This window comes from Leucoraja erinacea, chromosome 29 (genome assembly GCF_028641065.1).
Source record: "Leucoraja erinacea ecotype New England chromosome 29, Leri_hhj_1, whole genome shotgun sequence".
NCBI classification, from domain to species: Eukaryota; Metazoa; Chordata; class Chondrichthyes; order Rajiformes; family Rajidae; genus Leucoraja; species Leucoraja erinaceus.
In genome coordinates, this window is record NC_073405.1 from 1,578,598 (window position 1) to 1,606,067 (window position 27,470).

A 27,470-nucleotide genomic window follows, 5' to 3' on the forward strand; every position below is an offset into this window, starting at 1 on the left:
GGGTTATAAGACTGGCACAGTTATAAAACTATTTGCTGAACAAATTGATTTATACCAGATTGCATGGCAATAAACACCACTTCTACACCATATACTTCTGTATGCGACCACAGTTTCACATTCATTTTATAAAACAGTTCCATACAGAACCTCTGGTATCTATCTCCACAATTCTAAATCTTATGCAGAGATGTGCAAAAGCAGGTTTTCCAGGTGATGTGTTTTCTAACACTTACACCTGCTTAAACCTTTACCAACTTAGATGGTGGAGGCTCAGCTATCTTTCTGACGGGCTAAACCAAAACCAAACCCCACTCTCTGATGAAGAAAAACAATCCGCTGGGCCTTGAAGAAAAAGACGCCCAGGAATGTATTCACTCATGAAAAATTGGCCACAAATCTTCCAACACCTGTTGCAGGTGTGCCTGGATCCATAGTTTATCAAAAGCTGTGAAACCTGCAGTCCCTGAGATATATGGTTTGCTGGGTAGGACAGAGTATGGTTGACATGAGATTGTGGGGAAAATAGAAATATTCAACTGTCTTCACATCCATGGTTGTTATTGAAGCACACAGCACAGAACAGATCTCCAAATGCATTCATCCAAATCTCAATAATTAGGCATGTAAACTCTAAAGTCCTTTCTTCCCAAGGAAGCGTTGTTTTTTATCTCCCACCCCTACAAGTAGGCAAGTGAGAAATAGGTGGTGATCTAATGAACATGCACAGGTTTCAATGTTTATTTGGTAGATAATAAATGCGTAGACCTTTTTCTAATATAATTCTATATTAGAATTACTTAATTAATTTAATTCTTGATTAATACAGGTGTCAGAGGTTATGGGGAGAAGGCAGGAGAATGGGGTTGGGAGGGAGAGATAGATCAGCCATGATAGAATGGCGGAGTAGGCTTGATGGGCCGAATGGCCTAATTCCATTCCTAATGACCATGAGCAACACAACTACCCAGGAAATATGCTGGGCACGGTATTGGTAGATTAAGAGCTACAATATAAATAAATAATGCAAAAGATGCACATCCCAAGCTAAAGATAATGTAACATCAAAGAGCAGCACCTCACTCTCTCACCTGGACACAGGCAAAAAGGGAAGCAGATTTTCTAACTTTAAATTCTTGGAATCTTTCACATCAAATTAAAAACGTTCACATTCTACCCTATTCCCAATCATTCTGGGGTACTCAGTGACTGAATACCAGTGTGTGTAGGAATGAACTGCAGGTGCTGGTTTAAAATCGAAGATGGACACAAAATGCTGGAGTAACTCAGCGGGACAGGCAGCATCTATGGAGAGAAGGAACGGGTGACGTTTCGGGCTGAAGAAGAGTCACGACCCGAAACGTCATCCAGAGATGCTGCCTGTTCCGCTGAGTTACTCCAGCATTTTGTGCCTATCTTCGACTGAATACACAGAATGAGTTTCAAATACGACAGTTGACAATGCCACCAACGATGACAACGTTTAGGGAAATACTTTCAAACGTAGCTGATGCTTACGTAAGGTTAATGTTAACCTAACTGCAAGCAGAAACTAGGCCTGACCGTGTTTGGCAGGTGTCCTGAAATACTGGCATCGGATTTATGCATCGGACTTCCTGGGAGCGTCTCACTTTGAGGGTTGTTCCTTCGGGTTATAAAGCTTTCTGTGCAATAATACTGCTAAAATACTTTGTGTGGAAATGGAAATATAACTGTACCCTTTAGATCAAATTGCTTTATGCAGTCTGTTTTGGTACAAATCAGGCAAAGTTGCCAACGGTCCGTTATACTCACAAAGTATATGTCCGTGACTGGAATCTCCTCTTCTTCATCAACATCCTCTGCCTCTTCAGAAGCATGGCTGGCTGCCTCGGAGATCTGGCTCACAGTGTCCGCTTCCAAAGTAATCGTCGAACTTGTACGCGCAGAAGCTGAAGGAACTTCCCTACAATCAAAGATTTATTCAGGGTTTAGTAGTCTTCCAATATAACAACACCTGCGAATGCCGATGTCACCCACAATATAATTGATTAATTTACAAAGGTGAATGTTTGTCAGTCTAACCTCAACCAATGTGAAACACATTAATGATACGAGTGTACACACTCATCCATTGGAACAGTGTGTCAATATAATCAATAGTTGCAATATATTCACACCCAATATCAGACAGTGGGCTAACACACAAGTGTGCAACTGTACCCAAAGACAATAGACAATAGGTGCAGGAGTAGGCCATTCGGCCCTTCGAGCCAGCACCGCCATTCAATGTGATCATGGCTGATCATCCCCAATCAGTATCCCGTTCCTGCCTTCTCCCCATATCCCTCGACTCTGCTATCTTTAAGAGCTCTATCTAGTGCTCTCTTGAAAGTATCCAGAGAACCGGCCTCCACCGCCCTCCGAGGCAGAGATTGCCACAGACTCACAATTCTGTGTGTGAAAAAGGGTGGTGATAAGTGGGCTAATATTTAAAAGCCTAGTGCTGGGAGCAGAGCAGTAATAAAACACTGTGGAAAGTACGGCATTTCATGCGTTTTGAGTCAGAGAGTACGGAAACAAGTCTTTCTACCCACCGTATCCCCACCAACACCCAGCTAGATTAATTCCACTCTATTTCTCACATCCCCATCATGTCTCGCTATTTTCTTCCATTAATCTATACTGGAGCGATTTACAGTAGCCAGTTAATCTTCCAACCAACATACCTTTAATATTTGGCTGGGAAAACATCATCTTTAGACAAGTTGTCATTTTCTACTGATGCCCGAATGTACTGCTTCCAAAACTTGGGCTTCCATTTACACTCACATTTAAACTTTGTATAATTCATTAATCCTCCGAGCATTGAACTAGGAAAATTTACAAAATAGTTGAACTACGTTTACGCACAAACAACTGAAAACGCCTTCAGAGCAACTCCCTCAATCCAATAATTTAATATTAGGCTCATTATAAGGGAGAGTGCAAATGAGTAAGCTAACAGGCATGTTGCGTCAAAAGTATTAGGGAATAACCTCCAACGTTCCTGGAAGCAGAGTGTGGTCATGGAAGGGTTTTTTTCAGACAGGAGGTCTATGATGAGTGGTGTGCCTCAGGGATCAATTTTCCAAGAATTATGTCTCATGATGCATCAGGTTTGTAGCGTGACCCGAATTAAGAAAGGACAATTACATGCTAATTCTTGCTCTCTGGCCCATCTAGAAAGGCTTCTACACATACAATTCTTGATCGCTTTAGTCTGCTGGTGTCCACAGGGGAAAATAATCTTTGCATTATTCTTTATTAAATACATACTCGTCCAAATTTCGATCCATACCCATAAAACTTTAAATATATATTTTCCGGGTTCATTTAGGAAATTGTTGGATGCTTTTAGAGATTACTCCGTGTTTGGTCAAAATGGGAAAACTATTCTTACAGATTGCTAATTTAGTTATGAATGGCACAATTCTAAAGTAGTAACACTCAGAGATCCTGACACTAACGTTTTATCTTCCTCGTCTTCTGCTTCTTCCTCTAAAGTATTTTCAGTCTCAATGTTGCACTTGGCTTCCAGTTCGACCGTGACCTGCTGCAAGTTTGCTTCCACTACCGACTCATCATAGGACCTGGGGGGCAGACAGATCACTTCAAAACGTAGAAATATGTTGTTTTGAAGATTATATGGCACACAAGCATAAATATTGATAACGGACAATGTTTCATTAATTATGTACTCTTGCATCAACTCAATTTGTAGAGAGCTAGAAGAATTCTCCGGTTGTCAAACTTTGCCTTCAAGCAATTTAGGATGTTTTTCTCAGAGCTAACCAACAACCCAAGCGGAAAAGTAAATGTGTGGAACATTGTCCATTGAATCTGAAGAAGGATCCCGACCCAAACGTCACCCAACCCCTCTTTCACTGCAGATTCATTCATAAACCTAATAATTAAACATTAGGTTTATTCAGCAACTGGCAAAGCTGAGAGAACATATTTCTCACACGCAGTCATATATCACTACAGCAATTATTAAACAGAAAATATTGGAACTACCACCACAAAGGTTGCTTGATCTGAGTGAGAGAAACAGAATTTCAGGTTAATAACCTTTGTTGAGAACTGGAAAGAGTTAGAAATAACACATTTTTGCAGAAAATAGGAGTGTGGGGTGGGAAGATGTGTGATGGGGTAGAAGGCAGAAGTGAATAAAGAGCAAGTTAAATAATGTGAGAATTGAAGATGTCAAGCTGAACTAAAAAGTTACGATAAAGAAAGTGCAAATGCATAAAAAAATACCTGAACCTACCAGAGGAGGTTGTGGTGAATGCTGGAATTCCCAAATTAAAATTCTGCTAATGCTAGTTTCAATAATTGTAGATAATCAGTAGAGACTGTAAGAGTAGAGTCTCCTAAGAAGATGAGGTGCCACCTTCTGGAATTAACTGTAGGCTTTCATGGAGCCATGTCGAACGCCAAGAACAAAGACATGAGAGCAGGAGTGAAGTGAAGAATTAAAGTGAAAGACATTTGGAGTATAAACTAAACACGGTGATAAATTCCTCCTCTCCTGATGCCTGATGTCCTTATAGCAGATTATAATCACTATGAAGAGCAAAGCAGGATGCCTCTGGAGAGCTGCAGACACCAACATTATATTCTCAGGACCTCAAACATAATCTCCACATGGACACTGGGAATCTCATTGCCTGCTTTATTAAACCACTTGAGCTCCATCAGCTGGAGCGTGAACAAGTCACAAGCCAAGGAAGTTGGGATAACACCCATTGCCATGGATGCAGCCTGGTCCAGAACAGCTGTCTAAAGCCAGCGGGCAATGCCAGGTGCTGAAGACTTGGTCTCCAAATCTGAGGAAGGACATTATTGCCATAGAGGGAGTGCAGAGATGGTTCACCAGACTGATTCCTGGGATGTCAGGACTGTCTTATGAAGAAAGACTGGATAGACTTGGTTTATACTCTAGAATTTAGGAGATTGAGAGGGGATCTTATAGAAACTTACAAAATTCTTAAGGGGTTGGACAGGCTAGATGCAGGAAGATTGTTCCCGATGTTAGGGAAGTCCAGGACAAGGGGTCACAGCTTAAGGATAAGGGGGAAATCCTTTAAAACCGAGATGAGAATAACTTTTTTCACACAGAGAGTGGTGAATCTCTGGAACTCTCTGTCACAGAGGGTAGTTGAGGCCAGTTCATTGGCTATATTTAAGAGGGAGTTAGATGTGGCCCTTGTGGCTAAGGGGATCAGGGGGTATGGAGAGAAGGCAGGTACGGGATACTGAGTTGGATGATCAGCCATGATCATATTGAATGGCGGTGCAGGCTCGAAGGGCCGAATGGCCTACTCCTGCACCTAATTTCTATGTTTCTATGTTTCTAAGACTCGAAGAATTCGGGGATATGTTCATCTTGGACCCGTGTATATTGTTGCAGTATTTATATAGTTGCTCAACTGGGATGTCTTTCGCCACCTAATGCAGGAAGGCCACTTTTGTATAGATCTGAAATCTCATGTGCACAAGGATGCCAAAGTTCATTCCCTTTAGTGAACCACGGCAGCATTTACTGACAATCCAATTCTATTACTGATACTACATTTTAATTCTAGATTTATTTAACTAAGCAAAGGAATCTTAAATCATATCCTCCACATTAACTTATCCTTGGATCAATAGTCATAATTTTACCACCACGCTATAGTTACTATTTAAGTAAATCTCAAAGTGTCTGTGTTGTACTTAACTAAACACTGGCGCTGCCTAATTTGGCACAGCTGCTCACTCACACCTCCAGCTACACAATGCCCAGACTTGACCATAAATCAGCTCTTGAAGATTATTTTTTCATTGCAATATGACTTGTAGAAAGAAAATGAGCAAGTTTCATTCTCACCCAACATCCTGCACTGATGAAAGTGTAGTTTTCCTAAACAAATTTGAAAAAAGAACAGTAACTATAATAAATCAGCTATTGATAAACAATAAAAATAATAATTGCTAAGGATGAGAAAAAGGCCACAAAATAAACATGTAATGCTCTTTTAACTGAGGTCCTGACAGAATGTAGCATTATACATCCTAAACGAGTTCAATTCATATCTTCTGTGTGGTTTTAACAATGCTGGTGAAAAACAAATGGGGCAAGAGATATCATTATTTCAAGGGTGGTGGAAAAGACTAGAGAAGGTAATTCAACGTTGATAAAAGATTTTAACACTTATAAGGTAAAATTGCTACTGTTATTTTCATCCTTGATTTCTTTTCAAAACCACTCCGTCTCCAGACAAGGTAGACAACATTTTTTGTCTACCTTCGATATTCCAGCATCTGCAGTTCCTTCTTAAACATTCCATCTCCATACAGCCTCACTCTTAAATTTTTTTTTAAATAAATCATGATCTTATCAAATTATCTTGATCAAAATTCTACTTGTTAATGCTTTTGTGAAGACTGGGATCAGCAGAGCATTGATGCGCTTCAATCTGCTGACAATCCAAACTCAAACAACTTGCCATCAAAACACTTTCTACCAGAAATCTCTGAATAATAATCCTTGCATCATATGAAGCAACTAAACTGGGCTCTGTATTTTAGATGTATTCTAACCTTCATCTAATACATGGCCAAATTGGTGTCCTTTATTGAACATCTAGTTGACTTATTAATACACCACTATTTACTCTGACACCAATTTCTCATTATTAGTCACAAAACTAAATAGGGAACGGCGAATAATGCAAAGGTCCTTTCTTACCTTAACCAATCTCTATTCTGATCCACATCAAGGGCACCTATTTTTGGTTTAGGTCTATGTGCCCAAATGTGGCAGACTGAATTTATCATGTTATTTACCACTTTATCCTAGTCTCTAAAACATGCAGTGCTTTTTTGCCCTCTACACTCATAACAATTGCACCACCTTATAAACTTCAAACTTACTGAACAATAATCTTACACCAATATCAAGCAATTTATTATGATCACTCATCATCACTCATTGTGATCATTATGATCACCCATCATCACACGTTGCAGGACTAGCATCTAAGGGGACTGATACATTACATGAGTCTGAACAATTGAAAGTAAAAATATTATTGTTCCTAAGTCTCTGAAGGTTCATGACCAATGCAAAGAATTCTCAGCCACAGATTGCAATTGACCCCTTTTATCCAGAGGCACTTTGCTCTTTTGTTCACCAGTAATGTGCCTGGAAAGTTGCTCTCCAACACTCAAGAAACTCACATCCTCTGCATAAATAGATTTATCCCATCTGTGGACTTTCCTAGCCAAATATTTTAATAGCAGTTTAAGAAGGAACTGCAGATGCTGGAAAATCGAAGGTAGACAAAAGTGCTGGAGAAACTCAGCGGGTGCAGCAGCATCTATGGAGTGAAGGAAATGGGCAACGTTTCGGGCCGAAACCCTTCTTTAATAGCAGTCTCTACTGGTGATTTTTTCAAAGTCATAAGATGTCAAATGTATGTACAAGACACACAGGCAAACACAACACACAGCAAACACAAGCATGCACGCACATAGACACACACACACAGACGCTTGCACGAACACAGACACACACACACACACAGACGCTCGCACGAACACAGACACTCGCACAGTTCCCCTGATGTTCTATCTGCTGAAGGCAGTAAATAAGTCATAAAAACCTAAGGCCATTTTCAATTATGTCGCAGCAAAAAATAACACAATTGGCCAGACGACAGTTGATCTCTAATCCTTCAGGATATTGGGCAAGAATGGGAGAAACACTGAACCTTAAATGTGGTCATTATTAAAAAGTCCTAATGCTTGTCCGAAGTATACGTTTAAGGCTCAGGAGAGCACAGAGAAACAGAAATATTAAATAACAAAGGATAAAAAGAGACTTCTTCTTACCTGAAACGATGATGATTCTCTGAGCTTTCTGACACGGACTGCTCTGTTATTGACAAAGATGTTGTTGATGACAGAGTTGTTGCTATTGAAGCTGTTGTTGCTTCTTCAAATGAAGGTGGAGTGCAAGGTAGAAGGTCAGGTCGGCCCAATAACACTAACAACATTTGAGAGAGTGTAAAACTAAGAATGGCAGGTAGAAACGCTCTTCAACATGAATCATTTTTTATACCAAAGTGAAATAGAACGATGAGGAGCACTAGTCAACACAAGACCTTGGCACTCATTTATACCTGGTTATTCTTCATATATTGTAAAGAATAATCAACACAAGCATGCAAAGAATCACCACATAAAGGACACCGACAGTTACAAAAGTATTCAATATGGTCCCGATAGTCCCTCTTCCTTCTCCCTGAACAATGCTTCATGTTGTTTTCCACTCAAGGTAATTAAAGAGATTGGGTATTGTTTAGGAAAGAACTGCAGATGCTGGAAAAATGGAAGGTAGACAAAAATGCTGGAGGAATTCAGCGACTGAGGCAGCACCTACGGAGAGAAGGAATAGGCGATGTTTCGGGTCGAGGCCCTTCAGGCCCTCAAATAGGGGAATCGAGGATCAGAAATAGGCTTAAGGTGAGAGGGGAAATGATTTAATAGGAATCTGAGGGGTAGCTTTTTCACGCACAGGATGGTGGGTGCATGGCTTTGGATTTTTAAAACACATCCAGAGGTTTGTATCGCTATTCTAAAAGCAAAGTACTGTAGATGTTGAGAAATATGAAATAGCATAAAACTGCAAATACTCAGAAGGTCGGGTAACATCTCCCAAGATATTGGGGGGGGGGGAGCTCTGATGAAGGGTCACAGTGGCAAACTTATTCAGTTTCTCTCTCATTCTGCTTACTGCTGAGTACTTCCATTTAAAAAAATATTTATTACAATATTTGGATAGAGATGGTCATTATTCTTCAGCGATCAGTAAACCGCTGCCTAAACGTTTTGTATGCTTGCATCAAACATATTAATATCATGAGATGCCCGTACTTGAATTCTGTACTCTTCATTTGGCACTTTAGTCAAAATATTTTGGTGCTCCTTGTATCAAAATAAACTGGTACATCCGAGACTAAAACAGAGATGCATCAAAGAAAAAGGTTTAATTTTCTCCACAATCAGTATTCTTGGAGAGATAAAGGAATGTTCTGAATGCTGAAAGAAGAGGGATATATGGACATGATTACCATCATCTTCAAGAGTTGGGAAGCTCCTGGCTCCTCGGAGGTCACACCGCTTCTCATCGTCTTCTGTGGGAATCTGGCTGGCTGAGAAGGCTTGACCTGGACCAACATATTTCGGGACAGGTAGAGAAGCTCGTCCTTTCTTGGATGGGGACGACTTCAGTGCTGTGATATGATTAAATTGAACTACTGAATTAACATTTAATTCATCAGATTCAGATTCAATTTTAATTGTCATTGTCAGTGTACAGTACAGAGACAACGAAATGCATTGACAACGAAATAAATCATTTTTTATTAGCATTCATCTCAAATAACATTAAAGCTGAAAACGAAAAAGCAGCAGAAATACTGTACAGTAAACCCTCATAATAACAGACTCTGTATAGCAGATTTCGGTTATAGTGGACCGAGGCTCCTGTTGCACCACACCCCCCCCCCCCCCCCCCCCCCCCCCCCCCCCCCCATAAGACATAACGCTTACTTACATGAAAACTTTCTGAAGACAGTGTTGCTCATAAATTTATAAAATCTTTCAGCATAGAAACTCGGCCTATGCACTGACACAGTGTCCTGTAAATGTATCAAAGGAATTTTTTTGTTTGTTTTACATTCAGCTTGTAATGAAATAGTTTCAGCAAATTTAAGAGATCCCAAATTAACATGCAGTTCAATGCAATCAAGTATTTTGTTCTTACTGCGAGGCAACTAGGCATGCATAAGTCCTGAACAATTTGAATAGTTTTGAAGTTGTTGTAGGAGCATATGGGACAGATTAATGACTAAAGATCCCCTAGATTAATGAAACCAATTAAAAATTCAGAAAAAAAGTATTTCTAAATTTAGTTCAGTTTCAGCTGACTTTAGGCAGGGCAGCAACTGACCTCAGAACACGGAGAGATTCCTGCAATTGAACTTAATGAAAGCATGCAAGTTTGTGCCATCAATTTAATATAGGTGCAGACTCTTTATTGTGAAATAACCTGATCATTCTCACTGCCTAGGATCCACAGGTCTCTAGAGAAGTACTGAAAAGTATCACGCTATGCCCTGGGAGAAAGGGATACAAAGCTGATAGGGTAATGAGAAAATAGGTATAACAGGAGTCTGATTACACTATGTTACTGTTTAAGAAAGAACTGCAGATGCTGGGAAAAATCGAAGGTAGACAAAAATGCTGGAGAAACTCAGCGGGTGAGGCAGCATCTATGGAGCGAAGGAATACGTACCTATTCCCTATTCACCCGCTGAGTTTCTTCAGCATTTTTGTCTACCAAGATATTAATGTACTTTTCGCTTCCTGGAAGAACTTAACTGCTATACTGTTGTGACATGTTCAAATATTTCCAAATGACAAAAAACTAATATTCAATTTTGCATTCTGTACAGTTAGAATGATATTGTTCTGCTCGTGTTAACAGTAATTATAGAAGTACAAGCTAAATGGAACTGTAGAACTTTGCCCGATTCTAATACAGTCGGTGTAGAGGAAAGCTTTTCCTTCATCTTCTATTTCATTTTTCGTTGAGAGCCCTGATGTAGGTACTTGCTTCACACATTTCTTTATTAGGATAAATCCACATTTATGGTTAATACATTAAACTCTACACTGATGTTCAGTCGGCATCGTGGAGCTCGTCTACAATAAGGTTTCATTGCCAATGCAGGACTACTTACATTTCACCTAACTGTAACAAATACAGATGGTGCAGCATTTCAAACTGCATGAATACAGTATCACAAATGTGACTTTCACATTAGTGGCATGTGTAAAGATGGCTCTTATGATTTCATATATCTATATCTTGCATACTTCATCAAACATATAACCCCACAGTTGCACATTAACTCATAAACCCCAGTGCTTTTATGTTTTATTACTCGCTTGCAATTAAAAAGGATTCAGCAGAATTATTTAATTCTGAATCTAACCATATAATGGGGAAGGCTATAAAATAATATATTTGACAACATTTCAGTTGAAGGGGTCATGTGGACTATTAAAGTGGTATTTTATTTTTATAATTTAACTGCATGCCATTAAATTGATAGGTTGGATCACTTTAAAATGAAAACTTACACCGTCATGAACAAGTGCTTTCCAAGTATGTTCCAGTTTCTTGATCAACCTGAAAATAAACGTTAGTTAGTTAGTTTCTCTTAACTTTATAATTCACACATTTATTAAGCTTCCTTCAACTTAATATAAACATTCACACTTTAAGCCAAATCGAGGCTTAATCGCGACTCCAGAGACTTGAGCACATAATTGAGATTACACAGCAATACCGAAGAACTAACAGTACGTTGCATTGATGGGATATGGCATTCTTAAATGACACGTTAAATTGTGACCTCTATTGTCCTCTCAAGTGTAATAAATTCCACTGCACAATCTAAAGAGACTTCTCTGCCATGGTCATTATCCGTCCCTTGAGCAGCATTATTAAAGGAGCTTGTCTGGTTATTAAATCTCACTGCTTACAAAACCTTGCTGACGGAAAAATTGCTGCCACATTTGATGGAGGACAACCTATGTGCTGAACTTGGTTTAACATTACATCTGCTGTATAAACAAAACACATTCCATAACCAGCATTCAACACACAAAACACAAAAATGAAATAAAATTTGCTCAGACAAAAATAATCTGGACTACTATCACTGATACGCTGATCTCAGGCATGTGAGTGTAGGCTTGTGTAAATGTGCGGGGACCGCTGGTAGGTGCCGACTCGGTGGGTCGAAGGGACGCTTCCGTGCTGTATCACTAAAACTAAAAACAAATAAACTATGTCACATTCCTCTCTTATTTGTGAGGCAATAATAGACGACCTCCTCGAGCCACTGCAATCCACCACATTATTACACTTCATTCCATATATAAATTAAAAAAGTTAAAAACCTTTCAAGCATTTTGTTATAGTATGAACGGAAGCCTACCTGTAAGACTGTAAAATATCAATGATGCCAATGTACAAGAGGAGCCTCTCTCCTTTCCCATTCACTGCTGGAATACCGCCCATCCTAATAAAGAGCAAATAACATTTTATGACCGAAAAATGTACTAACATTAAGCAGTGAAATAAAGTCTAGAACACAAGAAAATAAGAGACTGCTGGTGCTGGTTTGCAAACAAATATAAAGTGCTGGAGTAACTCAGCAGGTCAGGCAGCATGACTGAAGGATATGGATAGGCAACTTTTTGGGTTGGGACCCTTCTTCAGACCACAGCGGGATAAAAGATGGAAAGAGGTGGGGGCGGGACAAAGCCTGACAGGTAGATACGGGTGAGTGGGGATTTGATTAGCAGGTGTATGGACAAAGGCTAGAGCTAGCTTCAACTCTTTCTGTGCCAGCTCCGCCTGTCCTCAATTCTCTGATCTCTCAAAAAATGATCTACATGCTCTTCAAGCACCCACAGTGTTCCTGCCTCCAGAACATTGTAGATTCAGTACCTTTCGAGGAAACTGCAGCATATTTTAGTTTTAAATGACCACCTCCCTTGTCTTATAATTATACATCACTCTCCCATTGTGGGATCATCTTAATATGTGTAGGGAGGAACTGCAGATGCTGGTTTATACCGGATAGACACAAAATGCTGGAGTAACACAGGCAGTAAACACAGGCTCCAAAAGGCTGGAGTAACAAAGGAATGGGTGTCGTTTTGGGTCGAGACCCCTTCTTCAGACTCCCACATTCGGGTCGAGACCCTTCTTCAGACTGATCTGTTCTGCCGAGTTACTCCAGCATTTTGTGTCTATCATCTTAATATCTACTTTTTTTAATGTCACCTTAGGACCTTACATGTTTCAAGAAGATCACCTCTCATTCTTCCAAATCAAAAGAATGCATATCTAACATTCAGGCTGTTTGAGGTAGGATACATTTCTCATCCCAGATATTAGCCAAGCCTCTTCTGGATGGTCTTAAATGCTAGAAAACCCTTTCTTATACAAGAGATCAAAACTTTATGCTTCTTGCCACCTCACCAATATAATTATAAGACTACAACATTGTTATATACATTGCCATTTGCCTCCTTAATTACTTGCTGCACCTACAGACTAACATTTGTGTTTCATGCACAGTCTGTCCTTCTATACTCAACTAATGTCCAGCCTCACTTGATGTTAGTCTGGTGTTAGATTTCTGTTAATGCATGACGTGCATGATTTCATGAAATGCACCACATCACACTTTATACCCAGTCTGCCAAGGTTTTACTCAGTCAACTTATCCAATTTGTATTGCAAAGACTCCATAACCTCATAAGGTCATACGTGGTTGGAGCAGAATTAGGCCATTTGGCCCATCACGTCTACTCCATTCAATCATGGTTGATCTATCTCTTCCTCCTAACCGCATTCTCCTGCCTTCTCCCATAACCCTTGACACCCATAGTAATCAAGAATCTATCTATCTCTGCCTTAAAAAATATCCATTAACTTTGCCTCCACAGAGACAGTACTTTTACCACTAAATAACAAAACTTGAACATTTCTTTCAATTCTTTACATTATTTGAGAAATGCATTTTAACATTCCAGTGTTGATGATCAAATTAGGGAGTTGGCTGAGACAGGTTAGCTAACCTTCACCTAGACATTCTCGTACTCATTGCTCAACATGAGATGATACCCCTGGCGTTGAAGCCACGGATGCCACCAGACATCTATTAGACTGGACTCAATGATCCATTGACTGAACCATCAGATAGTCGACGGTTCTATTGTCCTTTATCTCATGGCAGATTAGAACTGATATATACTATGAAAAGGCAATATAATTCCCAACACCCACTCACCATGCAAGCCGTGAATGATCAGGCAGCAATTAAACGGCACTGGATGAACAAACTATTTGGGGGAAACACCACTCCTTAGCTTGATAGCAGCAAGTAATTTTGAATAAGAATTATGCACATGATAAAATATATAAGGAAGTTACTTTCAAAAACTTCTTTGTTTGGCGGGCTCTAAACTCTAGATATACAAGTTCACACTGATGCAGTAGTGTCATCTTTCTTGAAAAGTTGAGAATAAAGCAAGAGTTTTAGCTTTGATTGATGCTGAACTTTAGGCACAGTTGAAAGAGACACATTTGATCAAACAATACATATCATAATAGAACATATAAAGTCATAAAAAAATATTTTTTAGAAAATATATATATACACATACGTATCATCTGTGTCAATAGACTCTCCCCGTGAAGTTCCGCCTTGAATAGACTCCATGGCCGTGGAATAGAGGGCTTTCTGTGCCATGGGTCGTTTCTCATCAGAAGTACTTAGCGACCCCTCCACCTGCCTCTCACGCTCTGCATGGTCCAAATTGTGAACTCCTAACAACAAACTGTAATCCATGATTTTAAAGCTCTCTAGCACCTATTGAAATTGCACAAGAAGAAATAACAAAGTTAAACTGAAGACAAATCTACTGAGCGGACATCAAGCCAGCTAGCATGTGTTTGACATCACAGACGGGAAAACACTGAAAGAAAAAAAATGGTCCAAACTATTAAACTGAACAACACTTCTAAACGGTTAATAATGTATTTCTGAACCCCATCTTAAATGTTAGGTTGAATACCTGAATTTCAGAGTAGACAGAGAAAATAAATTTAAAAATGGAGTGGGAGACGTGGTGGGCAACATTTAGTTTAGGCTTACATAGAAATAGAAAATAGGTGCTGGAGGCCATTCGGCCCTTCGAGCCTGCACCGCCATTCATTGTGATCATGGCTGATCATCCACAATCAGTGACCCGTGCCTGCGTTCTCCCCATTCCCTTGATTCCGCTAGCCCTTAGAGCTTTATCTAACTCTCTTTTAATTGGCCTCCACTGCCTTCTGTGATTGGGAATTCCACAAATTCACAACTCTCTGGGTGAAAAAGTTTTTCTCATCTCAGTTTTAAATGACCTCCCCTTTATTCTTAGATTGTGGCCCCTGGTTCTGGACTCCCCCAACATTGGCAACATTTTTCCTGCATCTATCACCCTTTTATAACTTTATATGTTTCTATAAGATTCCATCCTTCTAAATTCCAGAGAAAACAAGCCCAGTCTTTCCAATCTTTCCTCATATGACAGTTCGCCATCCCGGGGATTAACCTCGTGAACTTGCGCTGCACTCCCTAAATAGCGAGGACGTCCTTCCTCAAGGGGACCTTAGGGGACCAAAACTGCACACAATACTCCAGGTGTGGTCTCACCAGGGCCCTGTACAACTGCAGAAGCACCTCTTTACTCTTATACTCAAATCCTCTTGTTATGAAGGCCAACATGCCACAGCGCGGAAACAGGTCCTTCGGCCCACCAATACTGACCAACCAATAAGAATTTTTATGTTTGGAAAGGCGTATCGAATGGGATTCTGTCGGACTCTATTCCATGCACATTTTGGGCCGAAACCCGGAAGGGTTTCAGCCCAAAACGTTGCCTATTTCCTTCGCTCCATAGATGCTATTGCACCCGCTAAGTTTCTCCAGCACTTTTGTCTACCTCCTGAGATTTATTGATGGTGCACAAAATGATGGAAGCCTTGAACAAGCAACGGATAGATCAACCTCTAAGGGACAATGATTTCAAATAACTGAAAAAAGATTAGAGAAAAGTTGAGGGCACTGTATTTTACCTGAAGCCAGGTGGAGTTCTGAATTGAATGCCTTGAATGAATTGTTTCAGGAACAATTATTACATTAATAAAGTATCATAATGTGCACAGTGGCATAATCTGCAGGGCTATGAATGGGAACTGGGCAGAGGGCCAACCAATAAAAGCTGCTGTGTTCTAAACCGCTTTCTTTTAACGCCAGACATTTAAGCCGTTCTGTGAATGTTTCCTTTTCATGCCAAAAGAAAAACAAAAGATGTTCCATATTCATACAATTCATCCTGGTCACAATTGATATGCTTTTGCTATTTCTCAAAATAAAGCAACGTTACTGAATGAGCTTATTCCCTTTGTGCATTTAATATAGTAATTCATCACCATTCCCCAGCACTGCAAGTACAAACAAAATCAATAATTGTCCAAATCTGATTTCCGTTCTTATTTTACGTAGTAAGACATGACCAGAATATTATTCCTGTTTGTTTATTAAATTGTATTTCTTCTAAATGAATATCCCTTACTCTCTTCTTACCAGACAATCTCTTTGCAGGGTTTTAATCAGGGCACAGTTCATGTCCGAGTCTAGTAACAATCCGTCTGGGAAATCCTGCATAAAGTCCAAGTCTTTAAACGTTGGTTTGGATTTCTCACGCTCTTTTCTTGAAGCCCTCCGTTTGTAGGTTGAACCTTTTAAATCATACTTCAGGTGCATCTTCACCACACGTGGCAACACATTATTCATTACTGCCAGTCGAATGTTTTTGCCACCAGACTGAACACAGTAGAGTCCATAAAACTTTGGCAACAGTGTCCGTGGGTTCTGATTCAAGTTCTGGAAGAAAACAGAGGAAGCCATGTATCAGTGCAACAAATGAACTGGCAGTAATCCTTCAAATAAATGCAATTCAAGATTGTGTTCTAAATGCCAAGACATTGAATTAAACAATGCAATTTTGTTTTTTATATTTAATGTTATTTGGAATCTATAGAAGGACTGGGTAAAATAACAGGCTGATAATGATCACATATGGGTGGTGCTACTTCTTCATGCATTCATCACCTTCTTATGCAAGGTCACTGCTACTGGCAGCAGCCTCTACCTACAGCCTGCCTGTTATTTCTATATTTTTTTTAATTTTCAGTTAGTCTAAAGTTTTGTGTTGGGGGAAACTTTAACTTTTCTATGTGGGGGAGGGGGGCAGGGTAAGGGGGAAACCGTTTCTCAGTCCCTTCCTGGCGGGGACACGACTATTTCTCCGAGTCGCGTCCTCGCCCCCCACCTCGCGGCCTACCAGCTAGATCGGAGCGGCCTTTCCTGCCGGGGACTGGGAACCGGACCAGGGCTGCTACAGCGGCGGCGCAGCGCTAGAGTCACCGCGGAGCGGGCGATGCCTACCTGGGTCGCCGTTTGGAGCTCCGGAGCGTTGGGCCGTTGCTCCAACATCGTGGAGCTCTGGAGCGGAGAGCTTCCAACGCGGGCGGTGCTGACCGTCATCGTGGAGTCCTGGGGCGCCTTGCAGAGGGTCTCCAGCAGCAGTCTCCACCCGGCGCGGCCTGCGGACTTTGGACGCCGCCGACTCCGGTAGGAGGGGGCCGACTCTGGTGTCCACGCCGCTGAGGACGTCCCGCATCCCCGACGTCGGACTTACAACAAACCGGCGAGCGGTCCTGGACATCGGGCCGCCCGCAGCGGCAACTGCGGAGGGCACGGGGAGGCCCTGACCACGGGGAACAATGGAGGAAGAGACTGGCTTTGGTGCCTTCCCACACAGTGGGAAACTTTGATTCTGCTGTGTGGGGATGTTTTATGTCAAACCCTATAGCGTGGTGTGTCCCTTTTTTTATTGTATGGCTGTATGGGAATTTCATTTCACTGTGCCATCTGGCACATGTGATGAATAAATCTATCTTGTATCTTGTATGGAGGCCAGCAGATGGATGTGAAGCTATATTCCAACAAGACTCAAATACACTCCAAAGTCGACAAAAATGTAGATGGAAAAACAAAACAAAATCACTCACCATATAATATCCTGGAAGTAATTTTTGTAGAAATTCTGCTTCTTTGTTTATCACAGTCTTGATAATAAACTCATCGTCACTTGTCACATAAAAGACAGACCCACTGGCACCGGGGTTGGAGAGTTCAATCAGGGGTTCATTGCATAACGAATACTGAGAGAGAACATATCAAAAAGCAAATACTTATTCACAGAGCCCATCATCTTTGGCGTTGCATTTACCATCAATTCTCCCCCTTTCATTCAAATGATCAGCAACGTTTTATTTCTCCCTAAGATTCTCCCTTTATAAATTAAAAAAGAGACAAAAAAAGAGACAACATATATTTCTGTGTAACCATATATTCAAGGAGATTTGTTTTGCAAGAAATGTCCAATCTCCATCTCTGGCACATCCCATCATGTGGAACAAGACATGTAGTGACATCAATGGAATAAATCCGGCAGAGAAAATAACGAGCTGCAATTGTGATCACCAAGGGCCACTCAAAATTGCAAGTCGTAACCCAGGCAATCCACTCGATGGTTAAATATATTAATGTTTATTAGTTACACCTTTTTAAAACATTTTAAACTGAGTAATAACACTCATGTGTGAAGAACTGATCACACAAAATACCAATTGTGCTACATTATTGACATTATTAGGCCTCATGTACTCAGGAGAGACAGAGTTAGGTTTTCTGTTTTGCTTGCTTTTATAACAAAAAGCCACAGGTCTGCTGCAAAACAAGAATTCAATATATCATACAAGAAGAAACATAGAAAATAGGTGCAGGAGTAGGCCATTCAGCCATTCAAACCAGTACCACCATTCAATATGATCATGGTTGATCATCTAAAATCAGTACCCTGTTGCTGCTTTTCCCCCCATATCCCTTGATTCTGTTAGTCCCGTTATAACGGATTTCGGTTATAGCGAACGAAATCGGTTGTAACCGAGGTGTCTGTTCATATCGGGAACAAAGAACCAATATGTGACCGCTAGGTGGTTGGAACAAATCTTGTCTCAGTCTATGTTTACCATTCTTGTTTATTGTGCGTCTTGTTCAGTGTGTCTTTATTGGTTGTTTTCCAATACTGTACATATTTACCACCCCCTTATCCCCCTCACAATGTTTAAAAAACATTTGGACGGGAACATGGATAGGATAGGTTCAAATGGATATGGGCCAAACTCAGGCAGGTAAGACTAGTGTAGATGGAGTATGTGAATAGACACACACACACACACACACTGGGGACATTAAAAAAAAGAAAATTACCTAGCCAATTAACCTACAAACCTAAGGTACACAAAAAAGCTGGAGAAACTCAGCGGGTGCAGCAGCATCTATGGAGCGTAGGAAAATAGACTACTATTAAAACTGGGTTTGGGCCCGAAGCGTTGCCTTTTTCCTTCGCTCCATAGATGCTGCTGCACCCGCTGAGTTTCTCCAGCTTTTTTGTGTACCTTTGAATTTCCAGCATCTGCAGTTCCTTCTTAAACAACCTACAAACCTATACGTTTTTAGAATGTGGTAGGAAATCGAAGATCTCAGAGAAAACACACGCAGGTCACGGGGAGAACGTAAAAACTCCGTACAGACAGCACCCGTAGTCGGGATCGAACCCAGGTCTCTGGTCTTGCAAGCGCAGTAAGGCAGCAACTCTACCGCTGTGCCACCAAGGGATATTTAAGGGGTGTTAAGAGATATTTTTGGGATGTGAATGTTATCCCATTTATTGCCCATCTCCAATTGCCCTCTAGGTGGAGATGGCCACCCATAATCTTGAACCACACCACTTGATGAGTCAATGTTCCATTTTGTCATGGCAGTTACAATACAATTGAATTTTTGTTCAGCCGTTTCGAAGGGAGTTAAAATTAGCCATCCTGCTTCAGATTTAGTCACATATTGGCCGGATGATGTAAGGACTAGATTTCTTCCCCTGAAGATTAGTGAGGCTTTTATGGCAATCTAATTATAATGCTGATCACAAAACTACGAATAGTTTATTTTCAATTCTATATTTAGCATTTAATTAAGGTGAGATCTAAACTCTGAGCTCTAGATTGTTAACCCAGACTTTGGATCATGAGTCAAATAATTTAACATAATTGTGCCATCATTATTTAGATATAATTTTAGTGATAGTACACAAATGCCATTAGAAAACGTTACACAGTAACAAATTAAACTTTAAAAAAGTGTACTTTTAACTTCCATCAGATCCATACAAACTTCATTCTTCATCTGGTATATTCTGCAAATTCCAAATTTCATGTTAAAGTGCTTCTTTTGAAAGGACAGGTCTTTAAGTATGCTATTGTACAAAATACACATATACAAAAAAATTCACAATCTCATCCACTCCATCAGTTAAATTTCAGAGCACCATTACATCCAGTTGATTAAAGGAAGCAAAGGATATTTTAATTTTGTAGCAAACTAACATTCAACTATCACAGCGTCAGGGCACACAATGTACAGGAATAGCCGGCTACTTCAACAACCCCACTCACCAAATAGTCATCCGGTCGAATGCCAAAGAGTTCCCTAAAATAACGAAATGCCACCGGAGCATATGTCTTGAATCTGAAGTCGGGGAAATGATGAGCTGGGGTCAAGTTACTACCTTCACTGTAAATTAAAAGAACATTTGAGTAACAAATTAAACCAAAATTAGAGGGAAATATTCATTATCAATATGCAGCTATATATACAGCCAACAATCAACAATAGGTGCAGAAGGCCATTCAGCCCTTCATGCCAGCACCGCCATTCACTGTGATCATGGCTGATCATCCACATTCAGTACCCCTTTCCTGCCTTCTCCACATATCCCCTGACTCCGTCCGCTATCTATCTAACTAACAAAGCACCAATGATCAACTTACCTGTAAGCATATAATCCTACTAAGAATGAGATGCATTTCAAAATATTTACATGGGTGGCATTGAGTACCAATAGATTAACAGAGCCAGCATTTAATTACCCATACGTAAAGGAGGTGATAGTGAGCTGCCTTCCTGAACCCCTGCAGTCCTTGAGATGTGGGTCTATCCACCACGATGCATACAGATTTAGAGTTAATCTAAATGTTTACATCACTCAAGATGGTACTTGCATATAGAGATGTATAAAACTATGATTACAACATAACAAATTCCTATTCCATTCTATCTTACATTCACCTTGAGAATGAGAAAAACAGCAACCAATATTTTGCTGCTGACTAAGTGCCCTGTTGGTGAAAGGAATGGATGCTTAGGGTGCAGAATGGGGTGCCAGCCAACCAAGCGGACCGACACTGTTATTTGGATGCATTGAACTTTTTCAGAGTTGGAATGCACTAACTCACACAAATGAAAAATATTCTTGATTTGCCCTGTTGATGGTGAAAAGGCTGTGAGGTCAGGTGATACTCTCACTGAAGTATCAAAGAGTCTGATCTACTCGAGGTCACAATACATATTAAGCTGGGTACACAGAAAAGCTGGAGAAACTCAGCGGGTGCAGCAGCATCTATGGAGCGAAGGAAATAGGCAACGTTTCGGGCCGAAACCCTTCTTCAGACTATAAAATACATATTAAGCTGTTCAGTTGAGATTCTGTCATTGGTGACTCCTATGATGTTGATGCTTGGGCACAGTGGCTCAGCTAATAGTGTCGTGCCTCATACTGTTAGAGATCCAGGTACAATTCTGACCTCGGATACTGTCTGTGGGGAGTTCATGTTGAGTTTTTTCCCAGGTGCTAGGAGTTCATTTAATATCTCAAATCTAAGACATGTTGACTGCTGGAGTGAATTAATCACTGACAATAGTACCTGACGTGCAAGCGAGTACTATAATCCAGGGGGGGGGGGGAATATGGGGAGGATAAATAAAGGATTAGAGCAGCAATAGTGTAAATGGTAGTTGATTGTTGGCCTAGACTAGGTGAGCCGAAGGGCCCGTTTCCATGCTATCAATATCACCCTATAGATAATGGTAAGACCATAAAATGTAAAGATAATTGCATTTTTGATTCATCCAAGGGCTTCGAGGGCAGAGCCAGTATTTAATTACCCATACGTAAAGGAGGTGATAGTGAGCTGCCTTCCTGAACCCCTGCAGTCCTTGAGATGTTGGTATCCACCACGATGCATACAGATGTAGAAAATCAAGAGGGGCATGGATAGGGTGAATGCACACGGCCTTCTTTCCCCACCCCTCCCCCCCTGCCTAAATTGTATCTCATTGCATTGATTATCACCTGCCTACATAACGATGACCGTACTTCTAAATATATTCTCAGGTTTTTAAACACTTCAAAATGCTCTCAAGACTGAAGGTGTGAAAAATACTAAGGTCCATTTTTACCTCTTGCTGTTGTTTTTGAGAATACAAAATATACTCTAACAATTACCCAAGACACCATGTTTATTAAGTGGGGGAACATTAAATGCATAGTGATGCACAGTAAATATCAGAAAATTACTATCGTACATGCTCAAAAATTTGCTTGGAGTAAAGACAGACTTGCCTAGGAAAGAATATACTTTCGACCACATAGAAATCTTGCATCAGCACATCTCTTTCGGGCTTCGAGCTGAGATTTCCTACCGTGTATCCAATCCCCAGCTGAATGGCTCCTTTGAGAGTGGATGAGCTTGTCTGCAACATAAGCAGAATCGTTTTCTTTTCCCTCTGCACCAGAGCTGGGATTTTATTTTAATTTGTTTGCCCTGAAGCATGGATGTATTTTAAACCAACTCAATAAACATTAAAAGGTTAAATTTCATCACTTACTGAGAATTTCACCAGAGGTAAAAATACTACAAATAATTTCGTCCGGAACTGCTCTTCAGGTTAGCACAAACATCTCCACTGAACACATATCCGTGTTATCTTTAGCAGAACTGAGATAAGTGTTCACAACAGAAGATTTCCACAGATTTTCTTTTAATTACATGGTCTGAGAGAATTTGGACAATGAACAGTTTTCACCATAACAATGTCCTGGGCATTAATGCGGCATGTTAAAGGCAAGGTTAAATACAACCATCCAACAACCTTGACTTTACTTGTTTACTAGGATTATATAATGTGACAAGTAGGCAGGGAATCATGTCGCAAACTGATAAAGGTGAACACTCCTATTAATTTCACTGTAACATTTCAAGCACGTGTTAGTGTTAGAAATTAAGGCACAAGAAATGTAAATTTACCACATGAAGTCATCTGGCCAAATCAACTGATGAGAACTGGCTGAAGATTAGAATAAATAATTGCAGTGCAGTATTTAAATAGTTTAACGTCCAAGATTTCTCACTTTAACCCTAAACTCAAGTCAGAATCAAAAACTGATCAAAGATCATCGGGGAAAACAAATTAGACTGATTATTTGCAGATAAGAATCTGCTAGTGGATCATTGGACTTCATTTCGGCAACAGTAATGGCAAAGTGAAGAGGGAGATAAAACATTCTTTTGAAATGTTAACCTTTCTCCTTCTTGCAGATACTGATGAACGATGCAATCGGTTTCTTCTGTTTTAGTTTTCATTTGACATTGAATTGTTTTTGTTTCTGCAGCTCTAATTTAAACCACTGTTCAGATATAATACTGTGCAGGATGTTCAGTTTCAAAACGTTACATTGGGAAATAGAGGGAAGTGCTAAAACAAAAATGTACAGGCAATCTCATTTTTATTTTAAAGTAACAATTTATCACTTTTTAATTCACAGATACAGCTCCTGTCAATAGTCGAATTTCTGACATTTGTACGTGTCATTATAATGATGAGCATCACAAGGTAAATAAACGATGCAATCGGTTTCTTCTGTTTTAGTTTTCATTTGACAATAAAATAATAATAAATAAAAACAAAACAGCTAGCAAAGTCTGCTTCAAAGTAAGAATTCAAAGAACATTTGTGTTTGGCCTTGACTAAATACCTTTTTGTAAGTAGTTTCGCCAGAAGCATCGACTCCCCTGTGTCCAATCTTCTTGCCGGTGGGTGCGTATGTATTTCCAGAAGAAGAGGGCATCTTGGAGATAAATAAAAGGCACACTGAATGTATCAAACACCAGTCATTATAACTTCCCATTGTGAAAAGTGGAAAATTGCTCATTTTGCTCACCTCAGTCAATATGGATTTTTTACTGAAAGATTCTGCAAGAGAACAAAAATTTAAAGTGGTGAGAACATTCATGAATAGAATACTAGGTCATTCAGCCCCTCAAACATATTGCAACAGAAAAACGTATCATATACTTTCACCCTAACTCTAAATGTCCACCTTTGCTTCATGTCAACTCTTCTCATGGGGACTTTTACTTTATTGTTGCCCAGAGCTGAATGTCACCACATTCCGTTGAAGCAAAATCATGTAGCAATGCCTTCCAAGTTAATTGATTACCAACAGCCTGGATAGAGTGAATGTGGAGAGGATGTTTCCACAAGTGGGAGAGTCCAGGACCACAGGCCATAGATCAGAATAAAAGGACACACGTTTAGAAAGGCGATGAGGAGGAATTTCTTTAGTCAGAGGGTGGTAAATCTGTGGAATTCATTGCCACAGACGGATGCGGAGGCCAAGTCAAGGGATATTTTTTAAGGTGGAGATTGACAGCTCTTCATTAGTACGGGTGTCAGGGATTATGGGGAGAAGGCAGGAGAATGAGGTTGAGAGGGAAAGATAGATCAGCCATGATTGAACGGAGGAGACTTGATGGGCCGAGTGGCCTAATTCTGCTCCTAGAACTTATGAACCACACAATCCTTTCTGCTTAGTATGGTGGGTGAAGAGATTTCCTCCCATATTGCTACCAAATTCAGTTCTACGAGGATTCCTCCTCGCCACACAGCCCGATGCTACATAGTGTTCCGGGTTTCGGCCCGAAACATTGCCTATTTCCTTCGCTCCATAGATGCTACTGCACCCGCTGAGTTTCTCCCAGCATTTTTGTCTGCCTTCGATTTTCCAGCATCTGCAGTTCCTTCTTAAACACATTAGTAGATTTTGCTCTCCGATTTGTGCCAGTTCCATGTTCTGGCATTACAAGCTGAATCTGCCTTCGTTAAGATTTACAATATCACATTATGTTCAATTCAAATGGTCATACAAAGCAAGACTAAAATACAAGATATTGATTCATTAGGTGATTCAAGCACAACATTAAATAGTATCAACAAAGATGATAAGAAACCTCAGCCATTTGTGTTCCCCAAATGATTTAGTTCATATGTCCACTATCTCAACATAGTTCCCAGGAGTATAGAAGCAGGAGAAATACTTCTTATTTCTCCATGTGGAAGGTTAGGAGATTGAATAACAGATTTACTATGAATTGACAAACATCACTGCCCCCTTTCTAAGCAGCTCTCGGCTATAAAAAGCCTTTCCCTTGTACCATATAAAACCAGCTTATCCATCACGAGGCAATACACAAACACCAGTAGTCTATCCGTGCACACAAAGCACAACAAAACTACAGGCAACAGCCATTTTACATTGAATACATTTTGGTCAATACGTCCCATTTTTCCTGATTCTGTACTTCAATACTACATTCTATAATTTAATAAAATAAGATGAACTATAGATTGGCAGCAACATTAAATTTAAAATCCCTTTCTCAATTATACAGTAAAATTATTGAAAGCAGTGAGCAAGTAAACTATTGTGAGACTTGTAAAAACAAATGTCACAGCACCATCCCCAACAAATAACATTCCATGCCAGAAATGTACAAAACGATTGTCTGGAAACAGAACATTAACATATTTGGAAATTTGGAGAGTTTAAACATTTTAATCACCCTGTTTCAATGACAGCAAAAGATCAGAATTGATAAAAATGTTTTAAAACAAAGAAAATATAATGAAATCGCTAATGGTTCAATAACTGACTATTTATTGTGACCATATTGGACTCTGAGATACTTGATAAAATGAGCATCCTTTGGTCCAAACCTTCAGTTAGTTTCAACAAATAAATTCCTCTAGCAACCAACGTCTGGAATTCTCCAGATCTATTGCCCAGCTCTCAATAATCTATGTAGAATAAGTGACCATTTGATATCATTTCAGGGAGAATTGCAGAAATGTGTCATTAAAGACTGGGAGACTGTGCTCTTAGAAAATTATTATGTGATAAGACTGAGACAACATGATTTATGAACAAAATATTAGGTAACAAATCAGAGGGTTTTGAGGATAAAAACAACCAGGTAGTTAGGATTAGTCAAATGAGTAAGAAAGATTACGGAATGGAAGATAATTTGTTAAAGTGCAAACTACAAAGTAAATAAATGTAGACCCTTACTTATCATGTTGGCAGGCTGCCAAAAGGATCAATTCACAGTCCTTAGATACGTACATTATGATGAGCTAAGATTAAAATTCAGTGTTACGTATTCAAATTTGCCAACTGCACAAAGGTTGGCAGGAAGTGAACTGCGAGTAGAATGTAAATAGTCTGCAAATGGATATGGGTAAATTATACGGTTGCGGCAAGATAGAGAATGATGTGGGAAAATACACCGTTATTTATTTAGCGGAGTAGCAGGAGCAGAAAATCAGAATATTTCCTGAAACAGGGAAAACTGCTAAAACACCGCACTCCCCATTTAAAGTAGAATGGGGAGTTCTACTTTACTTTTGTTTAGTACAGGTGTCAGGGGTTATGGAGAGAAGGCAGGAGAATGGGGTTAGGAGAGAGAGAGAAATAGATCAGCCATGATTTAATGGCAGTGTAGACTTGATGGACCAAATGGGCTAATTCTGCTCCTATCACTTATGGCCATATGACCTTAGATGCTACCAGATCTCTACAATGAATAATTACTGAGGCAAGTGCCACACTGGCCTTTATTGCATTGAAGGGGATTGGAATTCACGAGCAGGAAAATATTGCTGCATTATACGGAGTTTGGTGAGATTACACCTGAAGTATGATCTGTATTTTGTAAAACAGTGACAATCTACATACATCGTACAAACAGCAATGCATGATGAATAAATAAAGAACTTGGTTTCTGATGCTATTGGCTAGGATACGGGTGAAAATTCTCCACAGCACCTGGCCTGGGGTGTACAGTAATGAACATATGGAGGGAGTTTACTTCTCATTTTCGTTTTTTTTTTAAATGTGGAAGTGTAAAGGGAGCTTCTGCATCTGATTCTGCATCTAGCCAGCCTTGGCATTGCTATTTTTTTGTCTTACCAGGAAAGAAAGCCCTTGCTTCAACTGTGATAGAGAGCACCACGTTCACTTGGGTAATTCCCGAGATAAGCAGACTGAACGATCAGGGGAGACGATTTAACTGCACTTAATTGTGGGGTTAGGAGAATCGAGGTGATCTCCTTGGGAAAGCAAGACTTGCCGATAACATAGATTGTAATATGATAGATGGAGGTTGTTTGCTCAGGCAAGAGAATCTAAAACTTACAGACTACCTCCTAACTCTCTAGTTAAGGAGTTCTGAGATTATGAGAAATGTTTTACTCCAAAGAGTTTTGGATATTTTGTTGCTGAGTATATTCAAACTTGAGAATAGGCTTGGAGCATTAAGTTCACCACAGCATATGGTGAACCGCGAGGCCACACCTGGAGTAGAGTGCAGAGTTTTGGTTCTCTTATTTAAGAAAGGACACACAGGCATTAGAGGCAGAGCAAGAGAGTTTCACAAAGCTAACTCCTGAGAGGAAAGTATTTCG

The 27,470-nt window shown here is 40.0% G+C and overlaps 1 protein-coding gene across 5 annotated transcripts in view; it reads right to left on the bottom strand.

Annotated features, from left to right (window-relative positions):
• Positions 1 to 27,470, bottom strand: part of LOC129710964 (phosphatidylinositol 4-phosphate 5-kinase type-1 gamma-like) — a 73,221-nt gene that overhangs the window by 23,855 nt on the left and 21,896 nt on the right. For 4 of the 5 annotated variants that reach the window (XM_055658294.1, XM_055658292.1, XM_055658293.1 and 1 more), the window contains exons 2-16: positions 23,890 to 23,921; positions 23,704 to 23,796; positions 22,291 to 22,421; positions 20,285 to 20,402; positions 17,780 to 17,932; positions 16,290 to 16,589; positions 14,323 to 14,528; positions 12,081 to 12,164; positions 11,218 to 11,266; positions 9,626 to 9,710; positions 9,141 to 9,302; positions 7,900 to 8,053; positions 5,894 to 5,926; positions 3,489 to 3,611; positions 1,795 to 1,945 (exon numbers count right to left, since the gene is read on the bottom strand). In XM_055658294.1, the coding sequence (XP_055514269.1) occupies positions 1,795 to 1,945; positions 3,489 to 3,611; positions 5,894 to 5,926; positions 7,900 to 8,053; positions 9,141 to 9,302; positions 9,626 to 9,710; positions 11,218 to 11,266; positions 12,081 to 12,164; positions 14,323 to 14,528; positions 16,290 to 16,589; positions 17,780 to 17,932; positions 20,285 to 20,402; positions 22,291 to 22,421; positions 23,704 to 23,796; positions 23,890 to 23,921 (1,874 nt within the window). The remainder of the gene's footprint in view (positions 1 to 1,794; positions 1,946 to 3,488; positions 3,612 to 5,893; positions 5,927 to 7,899; positions 8,054 to 9,140; positions 9,303 to 9,625; positions 9,711 to 11,217; positions 11,267 to 12,080; positions 12,165 to 14,322; positions 14,529 to 16,289; positions 16,590 to 17,779; positions 17,933 to 20,284; positions 20,403 to 22,290; positions 22,422 to 23,703; positions 23,797 to 23,889; positions 23,922 to 27,470) is intronic. The other variant, XM_055658291.1, reaches the window with a different exon arrangement.